Source organism: Aptenodytes patagonicus, chromosome 21, assembly GCF_965638725.1.
Source record: "Aptenodytes patagonicus chromosome 21, bAptPat1.pri.cur, whole genome shotgun sequence".
Classification (NCBI taxonomy): domain Eukaryota; kingdom Metazoa; phylum Chordata; class Aves; order Sphenisciformes; family Spheniscidae; genus Aptenodytes; species Aptenodytes patagonicus.
Genome location: NC_134969.1, coordinates 5,272,871 through 5,292,133, shown reverse-complemented (window position 1 = coordinate 5,292,133; position 19,263 = coordinate 5,272,871). Strand labels below are relative to the sequence as shown.

General features: G+C 59.9%; 1 protein-coding gene across 1 annotated transcript; it reads left to right on the top strand.

Moving 5' to 3' along the window:
- Positions 1–2,907: 2,907 nt before the first annotated feature.
- On the top strand, positions 2,908–12,134 carry TMEM200B (transmembrane protein 200B). The gene is made up of 2 exons (XM_076357488.1): positions 2,908–2,945; positions 10,448–12,134. Exon 2 carries the CDS (start codon positions 10,471–10,473, stop codon positions 11,770–11,772), a length of 1,302 nt encoding a protein of 433 aa, XP_076213603.1. The 5' UTR covers positions 2,908–2,945; positions 10,448–10,470; the 3' UTR covers positions 11,773–12,134.
- Positions 12,135–19,263: the final 7,129 nt, after the last annotated feature.

Sequence of the window (19,263 nt, the reverse complement as noted above, 5' to 3'; positions counted from 1 at the left end):
CAAATCCCGCTCCAACAGCTGTATGTTCTCCAGCATGAGTCATCCCCACCCCGAGCTTTCAGCCTCTCCATAACAACATTCCTTCTCTCTGATCTCAGATCCTGGCTGTGATCGCTCACTGTCTAGTTCTCCTTCCTCCATCCACATGGTTCCTCCTGTCCAGGCTCAGTCCCCAGCCGAGGCAGCAGAGAGCAGAGGAGGCTTTGCCAGGATCACCAGAGCTTGAAACAAGGTGGATTCGGATCCCCTCCCTCCCCCAAAATCAAGAGGAGGTGCCGAATTACCCTGAGATTCATTTTTTCTCTCTCTGAAGAGACACAGTGACGTCGATTCTTTTTCATATTGTGTTTTGTTGTTCCTCCCCATCCAAGACGTGTAAGAGCGACCGCTGCCCACCCTCTCCCAGAGCACTGGGGAAAGTGCTCTGAGCCTTTGGTCCTGCGCATCTCCTGTCCTGCCACGAGCTCTGCTCCAGAGCCTCCTCCCTGAGCCCCCTCCTCTCTCCCCCTGCTGTCACTTTTGTCCCCAGTGGGTTCTTTTCTCCTCTTCACTTCTCTGCTCCTCCGGAGGTGATCCCACTGTCTGCAAGGACACAGGCAACGGCAACAGCCACCTCTCCCTCCGTGAGCTGGGTACCGCAGGAAGGGTGGAAGAGCCAGGCTGAGCTCTTCCTCCTCTGCAGGAGCCTGTCCCCTGCACGGCCCAGCTTTCACCCCCTGGAGAACTGCAGGCAGCTGCCCTCTCCCCTACGCCTGCCTCCAACATCTTTTATCACATTAATGGTACACCCACGGGGAGACCAACCCGTTCGGGGCATCACTGGGCAACCTGCAATTGGAAAACCGCTTTTGAGCAGGCTCCTGCGTAGGGATGGGCTCCGTGCTGCCAGATCCCTCCCCTGCCCGCGCTGCCGAAAGCGCTGACCCTCACTCCTAAAGCTGCTGGCGCTGAGCTCTCGCCGCTACCCCCCTCCGGCTCGTTGGCCAGCTCCGCCTGGCACAGGTACAGCCTCTGAATAGAAATCAAATTTTGCTCAAAAGCATTAATTTCTTCTGGATCGTGGAGTGCCCAGATGGTCTCCAGTGGTAACGAAGGGAGACCTTGAACGTGTCGCTTGAGCAGCGTGAAAAGCCAAAGTCGAGTATCATTCCTCCCTGGGCAGTTGTGTTTGTTAGCTTGCCTGGATAGCCAGGATGAGTGAGGCATCGCTCCGGTCCCGCGGTGCAGCTGGCACCTGCGGCTATAACCCCTCGCCCTTCCCCAGCGCTCAGCGCTCAAGAAGCTCCAAAGTTTCCCAAACGCCGCTTTACCTGAGCCTGGCAAGGGGCCGGGGAACGATGACCCCGTGCAGCATCTCCGCAGCATAACCCAGAAGTGGGGATTTTCTTTCATCATCGACTGACTGGATGATGCTCCCCTGCCAGAGACGGGCGAGGAACCCGGCATCCTGCGCCCCGTTTCTGAGCTTTACCCCTAAAAACCTTTCCTGGGCAATGCTCCCTGCCATGGAGCCAGCCGGCTGGAGTCTGCATTTGCTTACGGACCGTGGGGTGCCAGTGGCAAAGTCGCACGGGGAATCGCAGGGTTGTGTTTTGTGGCTCTCTGGGGAGAGCAGGGGTCTGGTTTGATGCTCTTAGATTTACCACAACTACGGGGAAGAGGGGGCAATGCAAGCTCGGCACATTTTTAATTAAAGGCTGATAAACAGCCTCTCTGCCTGCAAAACACCAGTGGCTCGGGGGTGTAATGAGGCTGAATCTCCTCAGGACTTTCCAGTGCGTTGTGGTGTGGTGTTGGTGCGTGAATATGTTGGTGAAAGCTCGGATCAGTTGTTTCAGCGCATCGTGACGTGCCACCGGTGGTTGCAGCCGTGGGATGCTGCTCGCTGCCCCGCGGGGATGCGGATGCGGGGACGGGGATGCGGTGCCACGATCCTTGGGGCTGACGGAGGGGGCTGCGTGCGTCTCTTTGGCAAGTTCAGAGGAAGAAAAAGCAAAGCGCCACGCTCAAAGCCGGCTCCTTGCAGAAGCTCTCCTCTTTGTGCCTGCCCGGAGGAGAAAGTGCTTCTGGAACCTGCTTTAAACACTGTCTGCGGGGGGCTGCATCGGACGCCTCGGCTGCCGAAGTTAACTTAGGGTAATGTTTTTATCCCAGCTGCTAAACTCTCCTGTGCTTTCACAGCTGGAAGGGGGAGACTACTACAAGCCCAGTCCCAGCGCAGGCTGGCCTGGCTGGGAGAAACGGGATCTTGTTGGTGCCCCGTAGGCCGCGGGGCTGGGGGGTCTGTGCCGTGGGAGCGGCAGAAGGGTCTCTGGACTCTCAGCATCCCCTCAGGTAGCGGCGGGTCCCATCCTGCGCGGGGGGGGGGGGGATGCCGGGGCTGGGCTCCCTGCTGGGAAAGGCAGAGAGGGGACCCGAGAGAGAGAGGCATCCCGGCCCGGCGGCTGCCCGCCCTCCTCCCCGCCGCTCCCCGGGGCCCGGCCGGGCTCCAGCCCCGCTGGGAGGCAGGAAAATCCCCATCGATCCCCGCAAAGCCATCCCAACTTTCCCACGGCCGGGAACCGGCTGCCCGCACCCTCGGGGGGACGGGGTGGGGACGGGGTGGGGGGGGGTCCCGTCCGTCCCGTGTCCCGCCCCCCCCCCCCCCCCCATCCCCGCCATCCCCGCGCTCCGCCCCCCCGCGGGGCCGCGGCCGGGGCCGGGCGGGGCGGGGACCCGGGGCCGGGCGGAACCCGCCGCCCCCCCCCCCCGCCCCGCGCCCAGACGTCCCGGCGGCGGCGAGGGCGAGCCGGGAGCTGGGAACCGGGAGCTGGGAACCGGGAGCCGGCCGCCCCGCTGCCTCCCGCCGCTCCATGGCCCCGGCCGCGGCGGCGGAGCCCAGCGCCCGCCGCCCCCGCGGGACCGGCCCCGGCCCCGGCGGGAGGCGCACGGCTCGGCGGCCGCCGGTGAGTGCGGGGGGGGGGGGGGCGGCCGGGAGGGGAGCGGAGCCCCGGGGGGGGAGGGAGGGGTGGGCACCTGCGGGTGGGTACCCACGCGGATACACGGACACGGCACCGGCCGTACACGCTCACATCAACCCCGGGCACGCCGACCCCGCAGCGGGATGCACACCGGGTACCCACGGACGCGGGGCACCCACGGACACCGGGCACCCCCGGACACAAACAGGGTCCCACAGGCAGCAGGCAGACGCAGGGACACGCACAGACACGAGCACACGTATGTGCAGACGGGGGCACACGCGTGCAGCCCGCGTACGCACACTCGCATGCACACACTGACACGCAGGCGTGCACGGATGTGCACGCACACGCGTGTGCCAGCCCACGCACGGACACACACCCCCTTGCACGGCCAGAAACCGGGACCTGGGAAGCAGCCGGCTGTGCTACCCAAATGCCAGCACTTTTTGCCGTTCCCCGAGTCTCCTCGCCGAGGGTGGACGCGAGGAGCGGTCACGCAGCTAATCCCTGCGCAGGATTTGATGTAGACACTCGAGAGCGGAGAAGTGGGTGGAAATTATCCCGGTAGTTCCTGGACTTTGGGATCGGGCGGGCCTTTCGGCACAAGGGGCTCAGCTTTGCGGCTTGGAGGGGGGGAACAACCGCAGCCAGACCCACGGCTCCCGCCTCGCTTCCAGGTGGGTTTTGACTCCCGTTCACGAAATTGAGGAGACGGGGCTTTTGCGGGGTAAAGAGTAGGGGAGATGGGAGGTTTAAAATGCTGGAGGCAAGAGTAATCCCAGCTGGGGAATACGGCTGGGAACTTCACTGCTTGCAGGCGAAGTGGATTGGGGGTCCCTGGGGTGGGAGGAGATGGGTTCGTACCCGCTGGATAACTTGGGCCATGCCTGGGAGCGGGGAGGACTTGGCAGCCCCCCGGAGTCCCCTCCCTCTCTCCCTCCCTCCCTCCACACTGGCAGGGATTTTTCAAAGGAGCAGCAGGGAAGGTGCCAAATTCAGAAAGAGTTTGGTCCTAATTCACTGGAAATCCCAGCCTACGGTTTTGGGTTGGTTTTTTTTTCCCTCCTTCCTTTTCTCTTGGCCGTGAGGATTTGCAAGGTGCTTGGCTGCAGCCTGCACCCCCGGGTGCCCCGCCACCCTGCACTACTTCCAAGAGGCAGGAATTCTCCCAGGAAATCCCCCTGAGCTCTCCGCTCCTCCTCCTCCTCCGAGCAAGCAAAAAGCTGCCATTAGAAATCCACTCTCCGTTTAAATTTAGATGCCTGCATTATCTTGAATTTGGATTTATTAATTATTTGCATCTGGTTTATATCAAAAAAAGTTGAGCAATGCAGATGTCCTGATTTTGGCATCAGCTGGAGGAGAAACACAAAATTCGCCGGCGTTTCTATTGTCTCCTTAAACAATGGCCCGTCAGAAGCAGCCAGGAATTACGATCCCCTTCACAGGGGTCTGACATGAGTTCAGCATCCGTCCAACTTGCGTGAGCTCCTCGCTACGGGTGACTGCGGCTCATTTCCCAGCCGTAGAGATTAGTCTAATTAGCAGAGCAAATCTGGGTAAGGCAAGCTCTTGTAATTAGTAATCAGTTGGATGTTTCCACGCACTTTCTTTGCCTGAGGGGTAGAGAGGAGTTTAGCGGATGGCCCCGTTTTGGGAGCAGGGAGGACTTTGGAGCAGTCAAGGTGAACAGGGCTGGTGGCAGTGGTGGCTCTCCCCGCTCCAGGGCGTTGCTGCGTCCCATTTGCCTATCAGGACCTTCTCGCCTGAGGGACCCCACCAAGCATGGGGTGGAAAGCAAAGGGACAGACCCGTCTGTGTCCCCAAGCCACCCCAGCACCGTCTTTCCCCATAGCCTGCTGTCCTGGATCACATTCCAAGTGACAGCGGCGGCCCTGGTGGCTCCTGGCTGCTGTCTGGGACGTGTGACCTGAAGATGGGAAGCCGGCAAGATGCTTCTCCACGGCTTGGCCAGGTGTTGGAGGTGGTGTCCCCATCAGCGAGTGCTTAGTGGAGGGGGTTGTGTGTTAATGTCTCGTCCATCCCGTCCTTCGCCTGGGGAAGCTGAGGTCTCCACTGCTGCAGAGAGAGAAACAAGGGATGTTTCAGACTGATGAGCCATCACCTCTGGGTGACGGGCAGAGGGTAAATAGTCACAGCCGGGATCTCCTGTGCTGCAGCAAAGGTGAAAATATATCACAAGCCCCGTTAAAAGCAGGCGTGAGACCCTCAGCCCAGGACCAGAAGGTGGTTCCCACTGGGAAGGGGGATAATCCTTCCCGCACCATGATAATTAACGTTACTGGGTTTATATGAAAGCTTCTATGAGGGAACTTAATTAATTATGATTGATTAACGGGTGTCCCCAGCCAAAGCTGAAGCTGAAGCGACAGATTTTGTCACCGCGTTGAGAACACACTTGTGCTGGGGTCACAGCAGGGAGATTTACCCCTCGGGACCGAGCCCAGAGGAGGCTTTGCAGCTTTGGGCTGGGAGCTGCCGACGGGTGCTGGGATGGTGACAGGGTTTTCTTCTGCTGGGAGAGTCCCAGAAAGATGCCCGGAGGCTTTTTATCTTGTTTCTTCTCTCTGGACACCTTTAATGTGTAGCCAAGGGGAGAAATTTGAAGTGGACTGAGAAAAATAGGAAAGGAGGAGGCACCACGCGGGCGAGGACGTGGGGCCTCAAACCACCCCGAGCATCCAAGGTGATGGTTGCACCACACGCCGGGACCGACGCTGCTCCCCCGCCGGCTTCATCGCTCCTCTGGCCGGGATGGGAGGTGAGATGGGGAGAGGGGAGCCGGTGCCCGGGTGCTGCTCCACGCGATCACCTCCCTGCCCTGGGCCGGGGACGGCGTTGGAGGTTAGGCTGAAAAAGGGAGTTATTTTTAAGCGTCGCATCTCGGCGCAGACTGTCATTACCATTCTCCGTACCTTCCCTGATGGGTGGGGAAGCCAGGGAGGGCTCTCGCAGCTCGGCACATCCTCGTACCCATAAGGTCTCGGCTGCCTGGGTCCCCCTTCCCTGCGGAGGGGGGATTTGGGGGAGCTCAGCCACCACGGGCTTTGGCATCACGGGCTCCCTCGAGCACTTGGACAAAGCAGAGGGGGCTGCGCTGTGTCTCAGCACTTTGGGGGTCTCGCCCATCACCGCAGCCTTTAAACACTGCGGTTTGTTCCCAAAGTCAGGAGAGCAGCTTTAAAGCCACAATATTTTAGGAAAAGAAAAGGAAAAATGAGGGGCTTTCTGTTTGTCAGGCATTTCTCGAGTGCTCGTTACAGCCTGGGCTGCTCCCCGTACCAGCTCCCCGGGGCGATGCGCTGCAGATGTGACGTGCAGAAGACCCACGAGATGGGATCCTGGGCACAGGGTGGGATCCTGGGCGCAGGGTGGGACCGTGCCCCTCGGATGGGCAATGCAGCCTGGAGTGGGGCAGGACAGCAGCGATGGAAATGCTCTCCCTGGGGAGATGCTGGGTTTTAAATCTCTGCTGGTGGGGTGGAGTTCGTCCCTCCCCGAAGCCCTTTGCAGGTGTTGTTACCCTGGAAGGATAACTGGCAAGGGGGATAAACCTGCAAGGGGAAGGCAGCTGCCCTCAGCGTTGCCTGCGCTTGGCCCTTTTCCATAAGGTGTTTTTGCAGCTCTCCAGCACATCGCCGAGCTGGCTGGCCGCTGGCTGGCATCTCCTGCGACATGGCACCAGGGTGGCACTGCCAGGCACCAGTGCAGCCCCTCATCCCTCGGCCGGAGGGAGATTTTTGAGGCCAAATCTGCTTTTTGATAGCCTGTGGCACGCTGCAAACTCAAGCTGACAGCACGGTCATGGGAGGGGCAAAGCATCCCCAGGGCACCCAAGGGATGTGGGGACCCGCCTGCGAGAGGGACCCTTCCCAAATTCTGCTTTACCCCCAGCCCAGCTCCGCTGTTGTCAGATGCGTTGGGATTTAGTGTCAAATTTTTGGAGCATCTGTCTGTGAAGGCGGCAGGAGAGGATTGGGGTGGGAGGGTGGAGCCAGCAATATGCCTTCGTGATGGGGGGGATTAGAGAAATATTTGCGTTTATTTTAATGCCAGGCTTATTGCGGGGATTGGAAGCTTAACTCCGAACCTGGCAGCAGAGCAGCCCTCATCTCGCTCTATAACGCTAACGGCATTTACATTTCTATACTGTCGTTCCTCCCCACCGGGAATCGAAACCTCAAAACCGGAGGCGTCGGGTCCCGGTGAACCGCGGCTGCCTCTGGGCTGGGGGGAGGCGGCCGGGAGCGAGGGGCAGCCCCGAGCCACTGCCTGTCCCGGCCAAGGGAGCGGGCCGTCCCCCTGCCCCGGCAGCACCCACGGGACCCCCGGCCCTGCCCTCCAGCTGAGCTGTGTCTAGCACTGCTGCTCCAACATTGAATTAATCCATTCGCGTGAGTGTCGGCGTCTGCGAGTTGCAGAATTGGATGGCAATGCTGGGTTTTATATATATATATATATATTTTTTTTTTTTTTAAGAGCTTATATAACCTTGGGGATTCTATTAATAAAAATAATGGGTTTGAACTCTGGGAACAGCCAGCCCTGACGATGAGCAATTAAATGCTCCAACTTCAGAAAGCAGGCAGCGATCGGGCGGCGGGGAGATAAGGGGAGAGGCGCTCGGGGCAGGGGTGGTGGCAGGGGGCCGCGGAGGGGGTGAAGGGGATTCCCTGCCTGGAGGCAGATTGCCAGCATCTGCCTGTCCCTCCTGCCCTGCATCTCCATCCCTGTTCCCTGGGGAAAGGGAGGGGAGCGGGGACTGGGGTCTGGGTCTAGACCCCGTGGATGCGGGGTGGGTGGGCACCCACTGGTCCTGCTGCGCCCATTTTTAAGCACCCCAGCTCCCAGTTTAACCCCGGGCCGTATCCAGTACAAAAGCATGGGAACAGCAGCCCGGCACGGCCCAGGTGAGCATCGCCTGGACCCAACACGTTGCCCTGGGTGGGACCCTGGGGGGATGCTTGTCCCCGCGGGCGCTGGCTTTGGCTCCACGGGGTCTCGGGGGGGTTAAAGGAGGTGACGGCGGAATTGGGTTTAAAGAGGCTCGGCCGAGGCTTGGGGCCAAAAATAGGAGGTGTCTGGTGGGTGGGGGTGTGTGTGTGTTCAGGGCGACTTCAGGGGCTGTGAGCCCTGGGGGGGTTCACATTTCCACCCCCAGCTGGCATCAAAGAGCCTTTGCTCTGCTCTTGCGGTTTAGGGGGTTTTACTTTTTTTAATCCCTAAGTAGCCAGCAAGGCATTTAAAAGGTTTAATATAAATTTAAGAGAAGTTGAATCTAAGATGGTAATTGGAGAAAGCCGGGACATAATCTAAATCAGGGCATTTGGAGGCAAAAAAACCCCACAGTCTTTGGGACGTGTTCAAGTGCCCGGTTGTTTCCCTTTAATACCGAAATATTTAAAAACTCGTTTTTCCATTCAGGGTGACCATTGCATTCGGTTTATTGTGTTTCCCCCTTTGCAATGCAGGATTATCGGCTTGTTTCACAGAAAGGTTTAACACCCCACTCAGCAGCGGGCTGTGGGTTTGGGTTGTTTTGCTTGGGACTTTGGGGTTTTTTTTCCTTTAAATCTCCCTTATTCAAATTGTCACAGCTTGACAGCCTTGTGCCAGGAACACGCTGTCATCCTGAAACTCATATCTTTAATTCCTTCCCTCTGATGCTAATAACACCTTAAGATGATTAAGGCCAGAAAAAAAAACCTTAGTATCTTATTTTTCTGCCGTCGGCGATGCTGGTTGCTGGCTCTGGGCGCTTCATTCATCTTGGGGAGCAAAATTAGAGCCGTCACCCTCCTCCTATCGGGGTGTTTCTCCTTGGTTTTAGTTTCTGGCTTTTCATTGCTGAATATGGATGCCGCCAGGCTGCCGTGCTAGCCAAACGCTTTTCTTTTGCAATTTAAGATGCAGCGGCGTGGCGAGCCCTCTCCCGCAGCATCCCTTGGCTGGGGGCCACCCTGCAGCGCTCCCCGCTCACGCCGGCGGCAGGTCCCCGGCCCCCGTTTGGGAACAGCCCGGGCAGCGTTCCCACACCGGCCCCCGGCAGTGCCGGCAGTGCCAGGAGACGCAGGCGAGGGCACGGACGCGCCGTCCTGCCCGGGCTGCACAGCCACAGCCCATATTACCAACCACTGCTGGGCACACAGCAGCGAGCAGCTGGGCTGCAAGGGCACAGATTCCCGTCTACATGAGGTTATTTATTTTTTTTAAAGATGTTTTCGGTCTGGGACATGTTCAGAGCGTGTTTTTTGCTTCCCCACATCACCGGGCACCACTTACCCTGTGCACGACGGTGCCAGCCCAACTGCTGCTTCCCTGCTGGGCTGGTCACCGGCTGGTTTTGGCAGCAGCTTTGACACCTTCTTGCTCATCTAGGAAACAAGGTACTGGATAAAAATAAATACTGTGCACTCCGGAACGCCCCGTAAATCCCTGGATGTGGAGCTTTATCTCGGTGTGTGTGAGGGCAGGACCCTGTGGATGCACTGAGCGGGTCGGCTTCTCCCTGAAGCAGAAGACAGCAGCAGATTGGGAAAAGAGCCTCTTTCAGCTAAAATCCTGCGCGGGTGCTGGGTTGGTGGGTCCCGCAGCCTGACGAGCGGCTCGAGGCCGATGGGACATTGGTTTAGGTTTTTAGGTCCTGTTTGGATAGCAAGCGGAGCAAACTGGGGAGCTGCATCGCTTGCAGGGCCCCATGCGGTGCGGCTTTGTCAGACCTTTGGTTTGGGTTTTCACGTGCAGCCATGCTGCCGTTTCCCCAGCAGGCAAATAAACGGCCCCTTCCCTCGCTGCCGTCGAGCCGAGCTGGCTGGTGCCACTCTTTTGCAGGTGTCATAGGACTCGGGGACCCAGGACAGGTCATTTTGGCCCCCCGATGCCAGCGATGTCTCTGTGCCGGTGCAGCGGGGTCCCGGCCATCCTCGCTGCCCTGGGCAACCCAGGGGGTTTAGGGATAGGAATTTTGAGGCTTTGGCAGCATGGTCAGAGGGAGCCCCTTAGCCCTTCCGCTGCTCTCGAGCGGAGAGAGAGAAGTAACTCAAGGAAAGTAGGCAGGCAAAGGAGGAGAGCAAAGCTGCTGGTCCCTGATGTGGTGCGGCCTGCGGGCTTGGTGTCCCCCATGTTCCTGGCATCCCCGTGCTCCCAGTGTCCATGTGCTTCCCATGTTCCTGGCATCCCCATGCTCCTGGTGTTCCCATGCCCCCCATGCTCCCGGCATCCTCATGCTCCCAGACTCCACGTGCTCCCAGACTCTACGTGCTGCCCATGCTTCTGGCATCCCCATGCTCCCAGTGTCCCCATGCTCCTCATGCTCCTGGCAACCCTGTGCTCCCAGTGTCCCTGTGGTCCCTGTGGTCCCCACGCTCCCGACATCCCCATGCTCCCAGCATCCAGGGCATGCAGACCCCCAGACCCATCAAGTGATGCCTCTTCTCCCCCTTTTTCTCCTCCCCACCCCGCAGGAAGAGCAGCCGAGCCGGAGACGATGACTGCCGAGAGCGCCAAAACCAATGGACCCATGCGGGAGCCAGAGGTGGGGGGTGCCAAGCCGCCGGTGCCCCCCGCTCCGCCGCGGCGCCGGGGACGCAGGCTGCGGCACAAGTCACCGCCGGAGGTCCCGGTGAAAGGGCAGCTTCGCATGCGCTCACCATCAGGAGCCTTCGTCATGGTGGGCATCTCGGTGGTCCTGGTGGGCATGACCATCGCCGTAGTGGGCTACTGGCCCCACCGGGGACCTGGGGGCACCGGGGCCGGCGCGGGGAACGCCAGCACTGCGGGGGACATGAGGAGGGAGGTGGCTGCCGGGCGCCACGTGCCCCACAGCGAGAAGCTCAAGCTGGTCGGCCCCGTCATCATGGGCATCGGGCTCTTCATCTTCATCTGTGCCAACACCATGCTGTACGAGAACAGGGACATGGAGACCCGCAGGCTGATGCAGAAGGGTCTCTACTCCATGGCGGCGGGTCTCCCCAAGGGGAGCGGCCCCGAGGACAGGCGCTGCCAGCATGGTGATGGCCAGCCTGTCCCCAAGGCCAACGCCGAGTGCGTGGAGGGCTGCTACCAGGTGGATCTCTCATGCCAGCCCTGCCACGGCCCCAGCAGCAAGTGGTCCAACTGCTATGGCTCCAACAGGCTCCAGACCACGGCCGAGCTCCGCCAGCACCCGGTAGCATCCCCCGCCGCCTCCCTCCTCAGCCTCCGCTCCGGCACCTCGGCCGAGGCCAACCTCAGCCTCTCCTGCCATGCCAGAGCCGAGTCCCTCCTCAACTCGGCCGTCGGTGCCTTGGCGTTGCCCGTCATCAAGCTCAACAACCGCTTGCTGGACGCGGCAGCGCGGGGGGCCGGCGAGAGGGCAGAGGGGGGCACCGCCGAGCCCCCTGCCGAAGCACCACGGCTCTCCTGGGCTCCGCTCTCCGCCGGTGGCAGCATCGCACCCCGCAGCCAGGACCGTGGTGGTGGTGGCCACGTCGTCATCAACGTGGATGGCGGCTGCCCTGGCGCGGAGCTGGTGGCAGCGGAGCTCAGCCTGGATGCGCAGCTCCACACCCCGGGACACTCCAAGTCCCTGGACCTCGGCCGGCCGGGGGTGCTGCTGGTGGCCCCCATCAAGGACCGTAAGAACCGGAGCTGGCCCCGGCTGGACCACGTCAGCCTGGTGGGTTACGCCAAACTGGAAAGCACTGGCGAGTCCTCAGACCAGCTGCTGGAGCCCAGCAAGCCCCAGAGCTGGGGCGAGCCCCGACCCAGCTCCTGGGCGGTGGGGATGGAGCGGGGCACGCGGGTCTGACGTCCCCACAGCCCTCGGGGACCGTGGCGTCGCAGTCCCTCATCCTGGCCCACAGCACCCACCAGCGACCCCAAAACCCCACATCCAGGAGGGGTTCGGGGGCGGCGTTTTTAAGCAGATGCCAAGAGGGAAGTCCCAACCTGCTGCAGGGACTCGCCCGGGGTGGGATGTCCTCTCCTGGCTGCGTCTTGACAGCTTCCCGGTGGATGCCCTTGGCCTTACAAGCCCTTCTCCTGGTGGCTTTTCCAGAGGAACCCTCACTTTGAGACCCAACACAAACTGCGGGATGGGAACGCAGGGCGGGCGAAGCCCCACCGGCCCCTGCAGCACTTTATTTCAGCAGGGCTGGGGTAGGGGGGGATGTTTTGGGGGGTGGTGTCGCCTTGCCCAGCCTCAACCCACCAGAAAATTTGCTTGACCAGAGCACGTAAGCCCAACGGGGCTATTAAATATTATCTCGATGCCATGTGGTCCCGCCCCGCCTCGCCTCATCGTCTCGCTTGCGGGATGCTCGGGGTGGGCAGCGCGCCTGCGGCAGCCGGTCCCAAAGGGTCTCCGAGGCCGTGCTGCCCCCACCCAGGCTCAGCTGGAGAGAGTAAGGATGCTCTATAACCAGCTGCTGAATATTTGCAGGATGAGGTGACAAGCTCAAGGTTGGGTTTGTTCTTTTTTTTTTTTGCAGAGTAGGGATGTAAAGGTGCCTGGGGAGCTGCAGGCAGCGAGCGAGGTGCTGCCGCCCCCCCCTCCTGCTGTGCAGGCAGCTGCGAAATTAAAACAGAGTCGCTGGGGTGTGGTGGTTCCCAAAGCCCGTCTGCGGGTCGGGGTTTATTTGTGCTGTTTTCTAGTGGGGTGAAGGATGCGGGTAGTGGGAGGATGCGACGGCGCAGAGAGGCAGGGGTGAGTGTTGGTGCTGGTTTTGCTGGGCCCCCCGTTGGGTGCCGTCGCGTTATTCGGTGCCCTTTGGATGCAGAACAGGAGCTGCACAGGACGAGGCCGGAGAGCCAGCCTTGGCACTGGGGTGGTGCGATCCCCAGAGAGAAGGCAGCACAGAAACAAAACCCTCCAAAAACCCGTCACGGCAGGAAAACGCTGTAGGAAAATGTGGATAAAATGAGAAATGAGGTAGTGAAATAGGGTTCGCTCTGTTGGGGGAGGCTGCATTGCGGGATGCAGTTCGCATCCCATCTCTGGAGACGGCTCCGGGCTCAGCAGCCCGGGGAAGGGAAGTGTCGGCTGCCCGTTTTCCTGCAAATGAGCAATTTTTGCTCTGGCATTTCTTTCCCGATCCTTTCCCAGGGCCTTTGCCATGTTGGCCCCCGGGGAAGGCATGGGCTGGTCACTGCTTTGGTGCTCAGCCCCCATTCCTGTTGATTCTCCCCGGCACACGGCAGCGGTGTCCCTCCCATGTCCCCGTGGGTGAAGCCCACCCAGGAGGGCTCGTGGGGACAGGGGGTGAGGAGCTGTCAGGTCCCGCCGGCTGTGCATGGCCACGAGGCAGCAATGGTGGGGCACGGTTAAAATAAATAGGAACTGAAGGAATATCCTTCACCTTTGTGTTTGTAAGGAAGGCAGAGGCTGGAGGGTCCCAGCTGTGCCACCAGCTCGTGCGAACGCTGGGACAAACCTCCACCGCCTGTCCTCCCTTGAGCCTGGGAGGCACGACACTGGGGTTTGAGCCGGTCCTTCTCCCCCCAAAAAAACCCCTTTTTTTTAACACCGAGTCCATCTCTGGCTCTGGCAGAGACCCAGGAGTTGGGGGGTGGTTGGGCACCCACTGCTGACGGACGCTGAGCCTCGGGCGGCTGCCAAGGGCACCGAGGCGGGAGCATCCCCACAGCCCTTCCGTGGCAGGTACCACCTGGGCAGACGGCTGCATCTTTCCAAACCATCTTTTTGCTCTTTGCCTGTTTCTTTTCCCCCATCTCAGGGGAGATGTCACCTACCAAAAAGCAGAGAAGGATTTTTTTTTGCAGCAGCAGCAGCAGCTTTGCCTTGTTGAAGCATCCGGCACCGGCATCTTGCCAGGCACCCCCCCTTGATCCTGCCCTCCCCATCGATCCAGAAGTAAATGGTGCCCCTCGTGCTCTGATCGCTGCCCTGGTCCTGTTCGCTGGCCAGAAACACCCTGTCCATCCGCAGCAGCTGTATCTGCCGGTGCCGGGGGGCTCGTCCCAGCCCGTCCCACTCCCCCCAGCTCTTCTCATCTCGGATGCCAAGGGTGTCGAAGGATGGATCAGAGCGGAGGGGCGAGGACGGCTCTGCTCTCCGGCGACTCGGGAGGCTTCAAAATGTGGCGTTGCTGCCTGGATGGGATCTCTGCCTTTTGCCTTCCCAAGACCAGAGCCCGCCATGGTGCATGGGAATGGCTGAAATATGTTTTCTCTGCATGAAATGTTTTGGGGTTTTTTTATTCCTGTCTCTGCTTCTCCCTCTCTCCGGCCTGAAGCGAGCACAGAGCCTCGGACCTTGCAAACCTCAGGGACAACAGCCTTCTCCAGACCAAAACATCCCTGCAGAATGGCTTGGAAAATGCCTTTTCTGGCAAAAACATATTCCCAGCACGAGCGTTCCCAGCAGCTCGGAGACCGACATCCCCCTGGCCCAGGGCTGGGGCTGGGCAGAGGGGAACCATCCCCGGCCAGGGGCTCTTGTCACCCCTTTTTGTCACCCCATGGGGCTGGGGACTGGGGACAGGGCTGCGGGAGCCAGGGAGGGTTGTGCCGGTGATGGTGGTGTCTCTTGCCCGGCTTTCATCACCTTCCACATGGCCCCGCATTACCACCGGCGCTTGGCACCGGAGCTGGGAGACGGCAGATTAAAGCCTGAAAGAAACAGAACCGCTCCGCGCTCCTTTTAGAAAAGCCAGGGGTTTCCACAACTTTTATTTTTTTCCTCCCTTTGAAAACTCTGCATGTTTTGTTTCCATTTTTATTACTATTTTTTCATTTTAATTTCTATTTTGCCTTTCAAACAGGAGCGATATCTGCTTCGTGCCCTATTGCCCGGAGCAGATCCGGCCCCATCTCCACCTTCCCCCGTGCCCCTCCACCTGCTCCCAGCCTGCCCCATGCAAGACCCCCCCCCCCCCCCCCGGCTGCGGGGCTGCTGAACCTCCATTATCCCAAAAAGCCGCCCCTAAGCTTCTCCCCCCCCACCCCTGCAGTGCTTTTTTCCTGCTTTCCAAGAAAAGGCTGACTCTGTTTCCAATGCGAACTCTTCCAAAAAGTTTGGGTACCAGCACCCCCCCTTTGCAGGGAAGCAGAGATGGGGCCGACGGCCGCAGTTTGGGAGTCGGTAGCATCCCCGAGGTTTCGCTGGGAGCGATACCGGCCCACAGCTCAGCTATTTAGTTGGCTGCTTAATCTCAAAATTACTCAGGCACTGGTTCAATGCAATAAACAGCAACAAGAGAAAGTCACCGGCGGGGTCTGTCCCGAAGCAGCGTCCCGGGGGACATGCCAGGAGGTTGTTTTTATCTGAAAATAGCTTTTCATTTGGGCTTGACCAGCTGCAGCCAGAGCTAATGCCAGGCCCTGGGCCACGCTTCGGAAACTGGCAGCAAGAAATTGGAGCCCAAAACGCCACGAGGAGCCGCACCAGGAGCTGCTTTAGGGCTGGGGGGGGGTTTGTTTTAATTTCCCCCTTCATTTTCTGGCTGGGGCTAAGCCCGACCTCGGGAAGCGGCTGCAACCCAATGTGGCAAATGATGGGGGACGAGAGGGGAACCTGCCTGCAATGTGTCCTGCCTGGAGCACGCACCCGCCCCGGCATCCTCCTGCCCAACTCGGCAGCATCCTTCGGGGAGGCACTGCTGAGCCACGTAGGGATTGTTTCAAAATGCAAAGCTGCTTTACTAATTAAGCCGGGGGGGTGAGAAGACCCGTGCTCTCTCTGGGGAGAGCATCATCTGCGCATCCCTCACCTGCAGCTCTGCCTGCGGACACGGTTTCAAGAGTGTTTGTGGGATTTTCACAGCGCTGGCTTCAAACGGCTGGTCCTGCCGTGGGTGCTCTCACCCCCACGCTGTCCCCGCAGCGAGCTGGGAATAACACTGGGTAGGGATGGATCTGGGTTAAAAAACAAAAATTTAAAAATAAAGCAAAAAAAAAAAAAAAATCCACCCTGGATCCCTCCATTGACCCCACTCGGCTGCAGAACTGTGAAGTTAAACCTTCCTGGAAGCACTGGAGATCTCACTCTGTGCAGCTTGTGAAGGGCGATGCGGGACGGTTTCTTCTCATCCTGCCCAGGAACCGGCTCTATAAACTGTAGATTAAATACTCAGCCGTTATCACCCACCGGCATGTCCCCACCCCGGGAGGTGCCTGCTGCAGGAGGCGATTCCTACCAAGAAGAGGGGGATTTCGCCAAAAACACCAGCAAAAGAAAATAGTGGGGTTGTCCCCAACGCTGACCAGGACCCACCACGGGGTGTCCCTTAGGCCACCGTGGCAGAGGATGGAGGCAGGAGAGGCAAGGGGCCCCGCTGATTGCAATTACCCCCACACCACCAAGGGACCTCTAGGCTGGCACACGGCTATGGGACAGCTGTAGTTTGGGCCAAAAATGGACAAAATGTGGAAAATGGGTTGGGGGAAACCGCTGCCATAGGCTGAGTGTGGGAGAGGTGCCCTGGGGAGGGTGCAGACCCCACTGACAGCTGTAAGAGGGTCTCCCATGCCCAGGGCCACCCCAGCCGGCGCTGGTGGGGCTCCAGGTTTGCTGCTGGGACACCTCCATCCCCAGGGGAGGTGGTGGTGGGGGGGGGTTAATAACAGCCCTTCGACCATCTCTTAACGGGGCACCTACATGGAGCTGAAGCCAAGGACTGTGCAGCTCAAACGGAGCCGGCCCAAGAAACGTCCCCCAAAGGGGCAAAAGCAGGGGGGGACGGAGAGAGAAGGGCTGGAGCAGCCACGCCAAAAAGCAGCAGATCCCAATTGCAAAGGATCCAGACCCAAACCCCCGAGCACAGACGGCTACGGCCACGTTCGGCCGGATCGGCTGCAGCTGGGGGACGATCGCTCCCACCCCACACCTGATGCTGCTCAGCCCACCCAGTCCCACCAAGCTGCCGGCCCTTGGGCTGGTTTGCAGCCCTTCCTCCTCCTCCTCCTCCTTCTCCTTCCTCCTCCTCTCCCTGCAGTGAGGGAGGCCACAGCCGTGAGTCTGCCTGGCCGGTAAGTCCTTCTTTAAGATTCGAAGTCTATGCGACGGAAAGCACTCTGCTAGCGGCCGTGCGCTTGTAGTACAGCCGGGGAATGCAAATGTTGGTGCATTATTTAGGGCGAGTGCTCCCTGCTATAAATCTCCTTCCTGAGGCGCTGGGAAGATGAAGTGTCGGGGCTTTCCGTGCCGGGGCTGAGGCTGGGGCCATCGCGATGTGCGCTGAACGACAGTGCGGCGCTTTGCGCCTTATGTTTAAAGATGACGACCCCTAAGCGGGGATGATGGGGTGTGGATGTGCTCCCCGGTGCTATAAAGCCTTGTGACCTTTTGGCGAGGTATATAGGGTGCTACTTTTGGATGCTTTATTTAAAAAAAAAAAAAAAAAAAAGGAAATAAGTGCGATGCAAAGTGCCTCTCTGCATTAATGAGCCAGCGCTGAGCCAAGGGCACCCATCTTGGTGGTTCCCAGCACCCGAGGGAGCCGGAATGGGGCTGGAGCTGGGGTGGATTTGGGGGTAGTTGCTTGATTTATTTCTTTTTTTGCTTTATTTTTTAGCTCTTGTGGGTTTGGGGCTGGAGCTGGGGTGGATTTGGGGGTAGTTGCTTGATTTATTTCTTTTTTTGCTTTATTTTTTAGCTCTTGTGGGTTTGGGGGTGTTCTGCACAGACTCGCTGGCACCCCAGGCTCTGCACATTTCTCCTGCTGCAGAAAGGGGCTGTGCAACGTGGGGCTGATCCCCTCGGGGCTGCTTCTGGGTGGGATGGGGAGAGCCGAACTCCAAGGCCCGAGGCCCCCATCAGCTGCTATCAGCGTCCCCGCGATGTGTGCTGTCGGAGCTGGAGCCCAAATCGCTGGGGCTTTGGCTTAGAGCCTGTTGGGGAGCGCTGCCCGTGCTGGGGGTAAACGGGGGGGAAGGACAGGGTGCGTGGATAACAGGGTATGTCTGGCATGCAAGGGGTTAACTGGGACTTGGGGGCATTTAAGGGCTGGGAATTTGGGCTTTGAGAATCCTACCCCAGGAAAACTGTCTCGTACAGAGAAGCTTGGTAGGATGGGGGGGGAGGGCGGCAGTGGAAAGCTTGTGTCTGAACACCTTGGAGCTGTACTGCTGCAGAGGCAGAGCAGCGCGTGGGTCGGGAACAGCCAAAAGCCGCCGCGTGTGGCTCCCCGGGGACTCGGCTGCACCGCCACGCCGCAGCGTGGACCAAAGCGTGGCCAGCTCCGGAGCCTGGAGCAGCCTGGGTGTCCCACAGCGGGCAGGACGGGCAGCTGCTTTCAGGAGATGAGCTGTACCCACATTGGGGTGCCAGAGCTGGGGCCAACGGAGCCGTCCCTGCCGCGGGGACAGCAGGGCAGTGATCTGCTCCTGGATGTGTCCTACAGGAGAAAGCTCCCATGGCACCAAATGCCGTGGCCACCCGCGATGGCCCCTGGGTGCTGGAGCTGCACCCACCCGCTGCCTCGTCCTGGGCAAGTGCCTGGCCACGGGCTTGCACCTGCACAACTGGCCCCTGCTGCCGCCTCGGATCCCACGGCGGCAGCTCTGCGAGTTTCCCCGGTACTTGCCGAGGGCAGGGGGACGCATCCAGCTGGCGTGTCCCGCTCTGCGGGGCGATGGAGGGGCCGGAGTCTGGCCAGGGAGCTGCTGCTTCCCCGCTCTGGGGGTTGGGAGGGGGAGGCGAGGCGGCGGTGGTGATGGAGCGGGCTGGAGGGATGCCGCTTCAGGGCTGCGGTGCTTGAGAAGCCCGGTGTGGAGCAACTGGGCTGTACTGGTGTGCACTGGGGTGTAATCCCGCCCGTTGATTCAGTTTTCCAGCCTCCCAGGAGCTGGCAAGGTCCTGGGGTGCTCTGCAGAGCAATAGGGATGCTCTGCTCCCCCAAACCGATTTGGGGGGCTGTTCCTGGGGGATCATCGAGTCCTTAGAGCCGGGGTGGGAGTGAAGAGCTGCTGGGGCTGATGCCCGCAGACTCGCAGGTGTCCTGCAGCGGTGCTTACCTGGGGGGGCCCGGGACAAAGTGGGGATGAACCCAGTGCCACCGACCCGGCTGCTGCAGGATGGGAGGTCACTCCCTGCCTCTGGCTTTGACTTTTCCCCCCGTGCCTCAGTTTCCCCAGTTATGGAGCTCAGGGCTGAGTTTGATGTGTCCTACCTGGCCCGTTGCAAATGCAGTTCTTCCCTTTCAACCCTGTTTATCCCGGACCCTAAACCACTCCGGGCTCTCCCGTCTAGAAGTGATGGAGTCAACCCCGCTGCTTGCCTGGCTCCCGCAGCAATTCCCCTCGAGGCCCTGAGAGCGGCCCTGACCCCAGGGCACCACGC

What these genes read in the sequence shown, in the direction of transcription:
- TMEM200B (XM_076357488.1), top strand. Translation starts at nt 10,471, where the DNA reads ATGACTGCCGAGAGCGCCAAAACCAATGGACCCATGCGGGAGCCAGAG.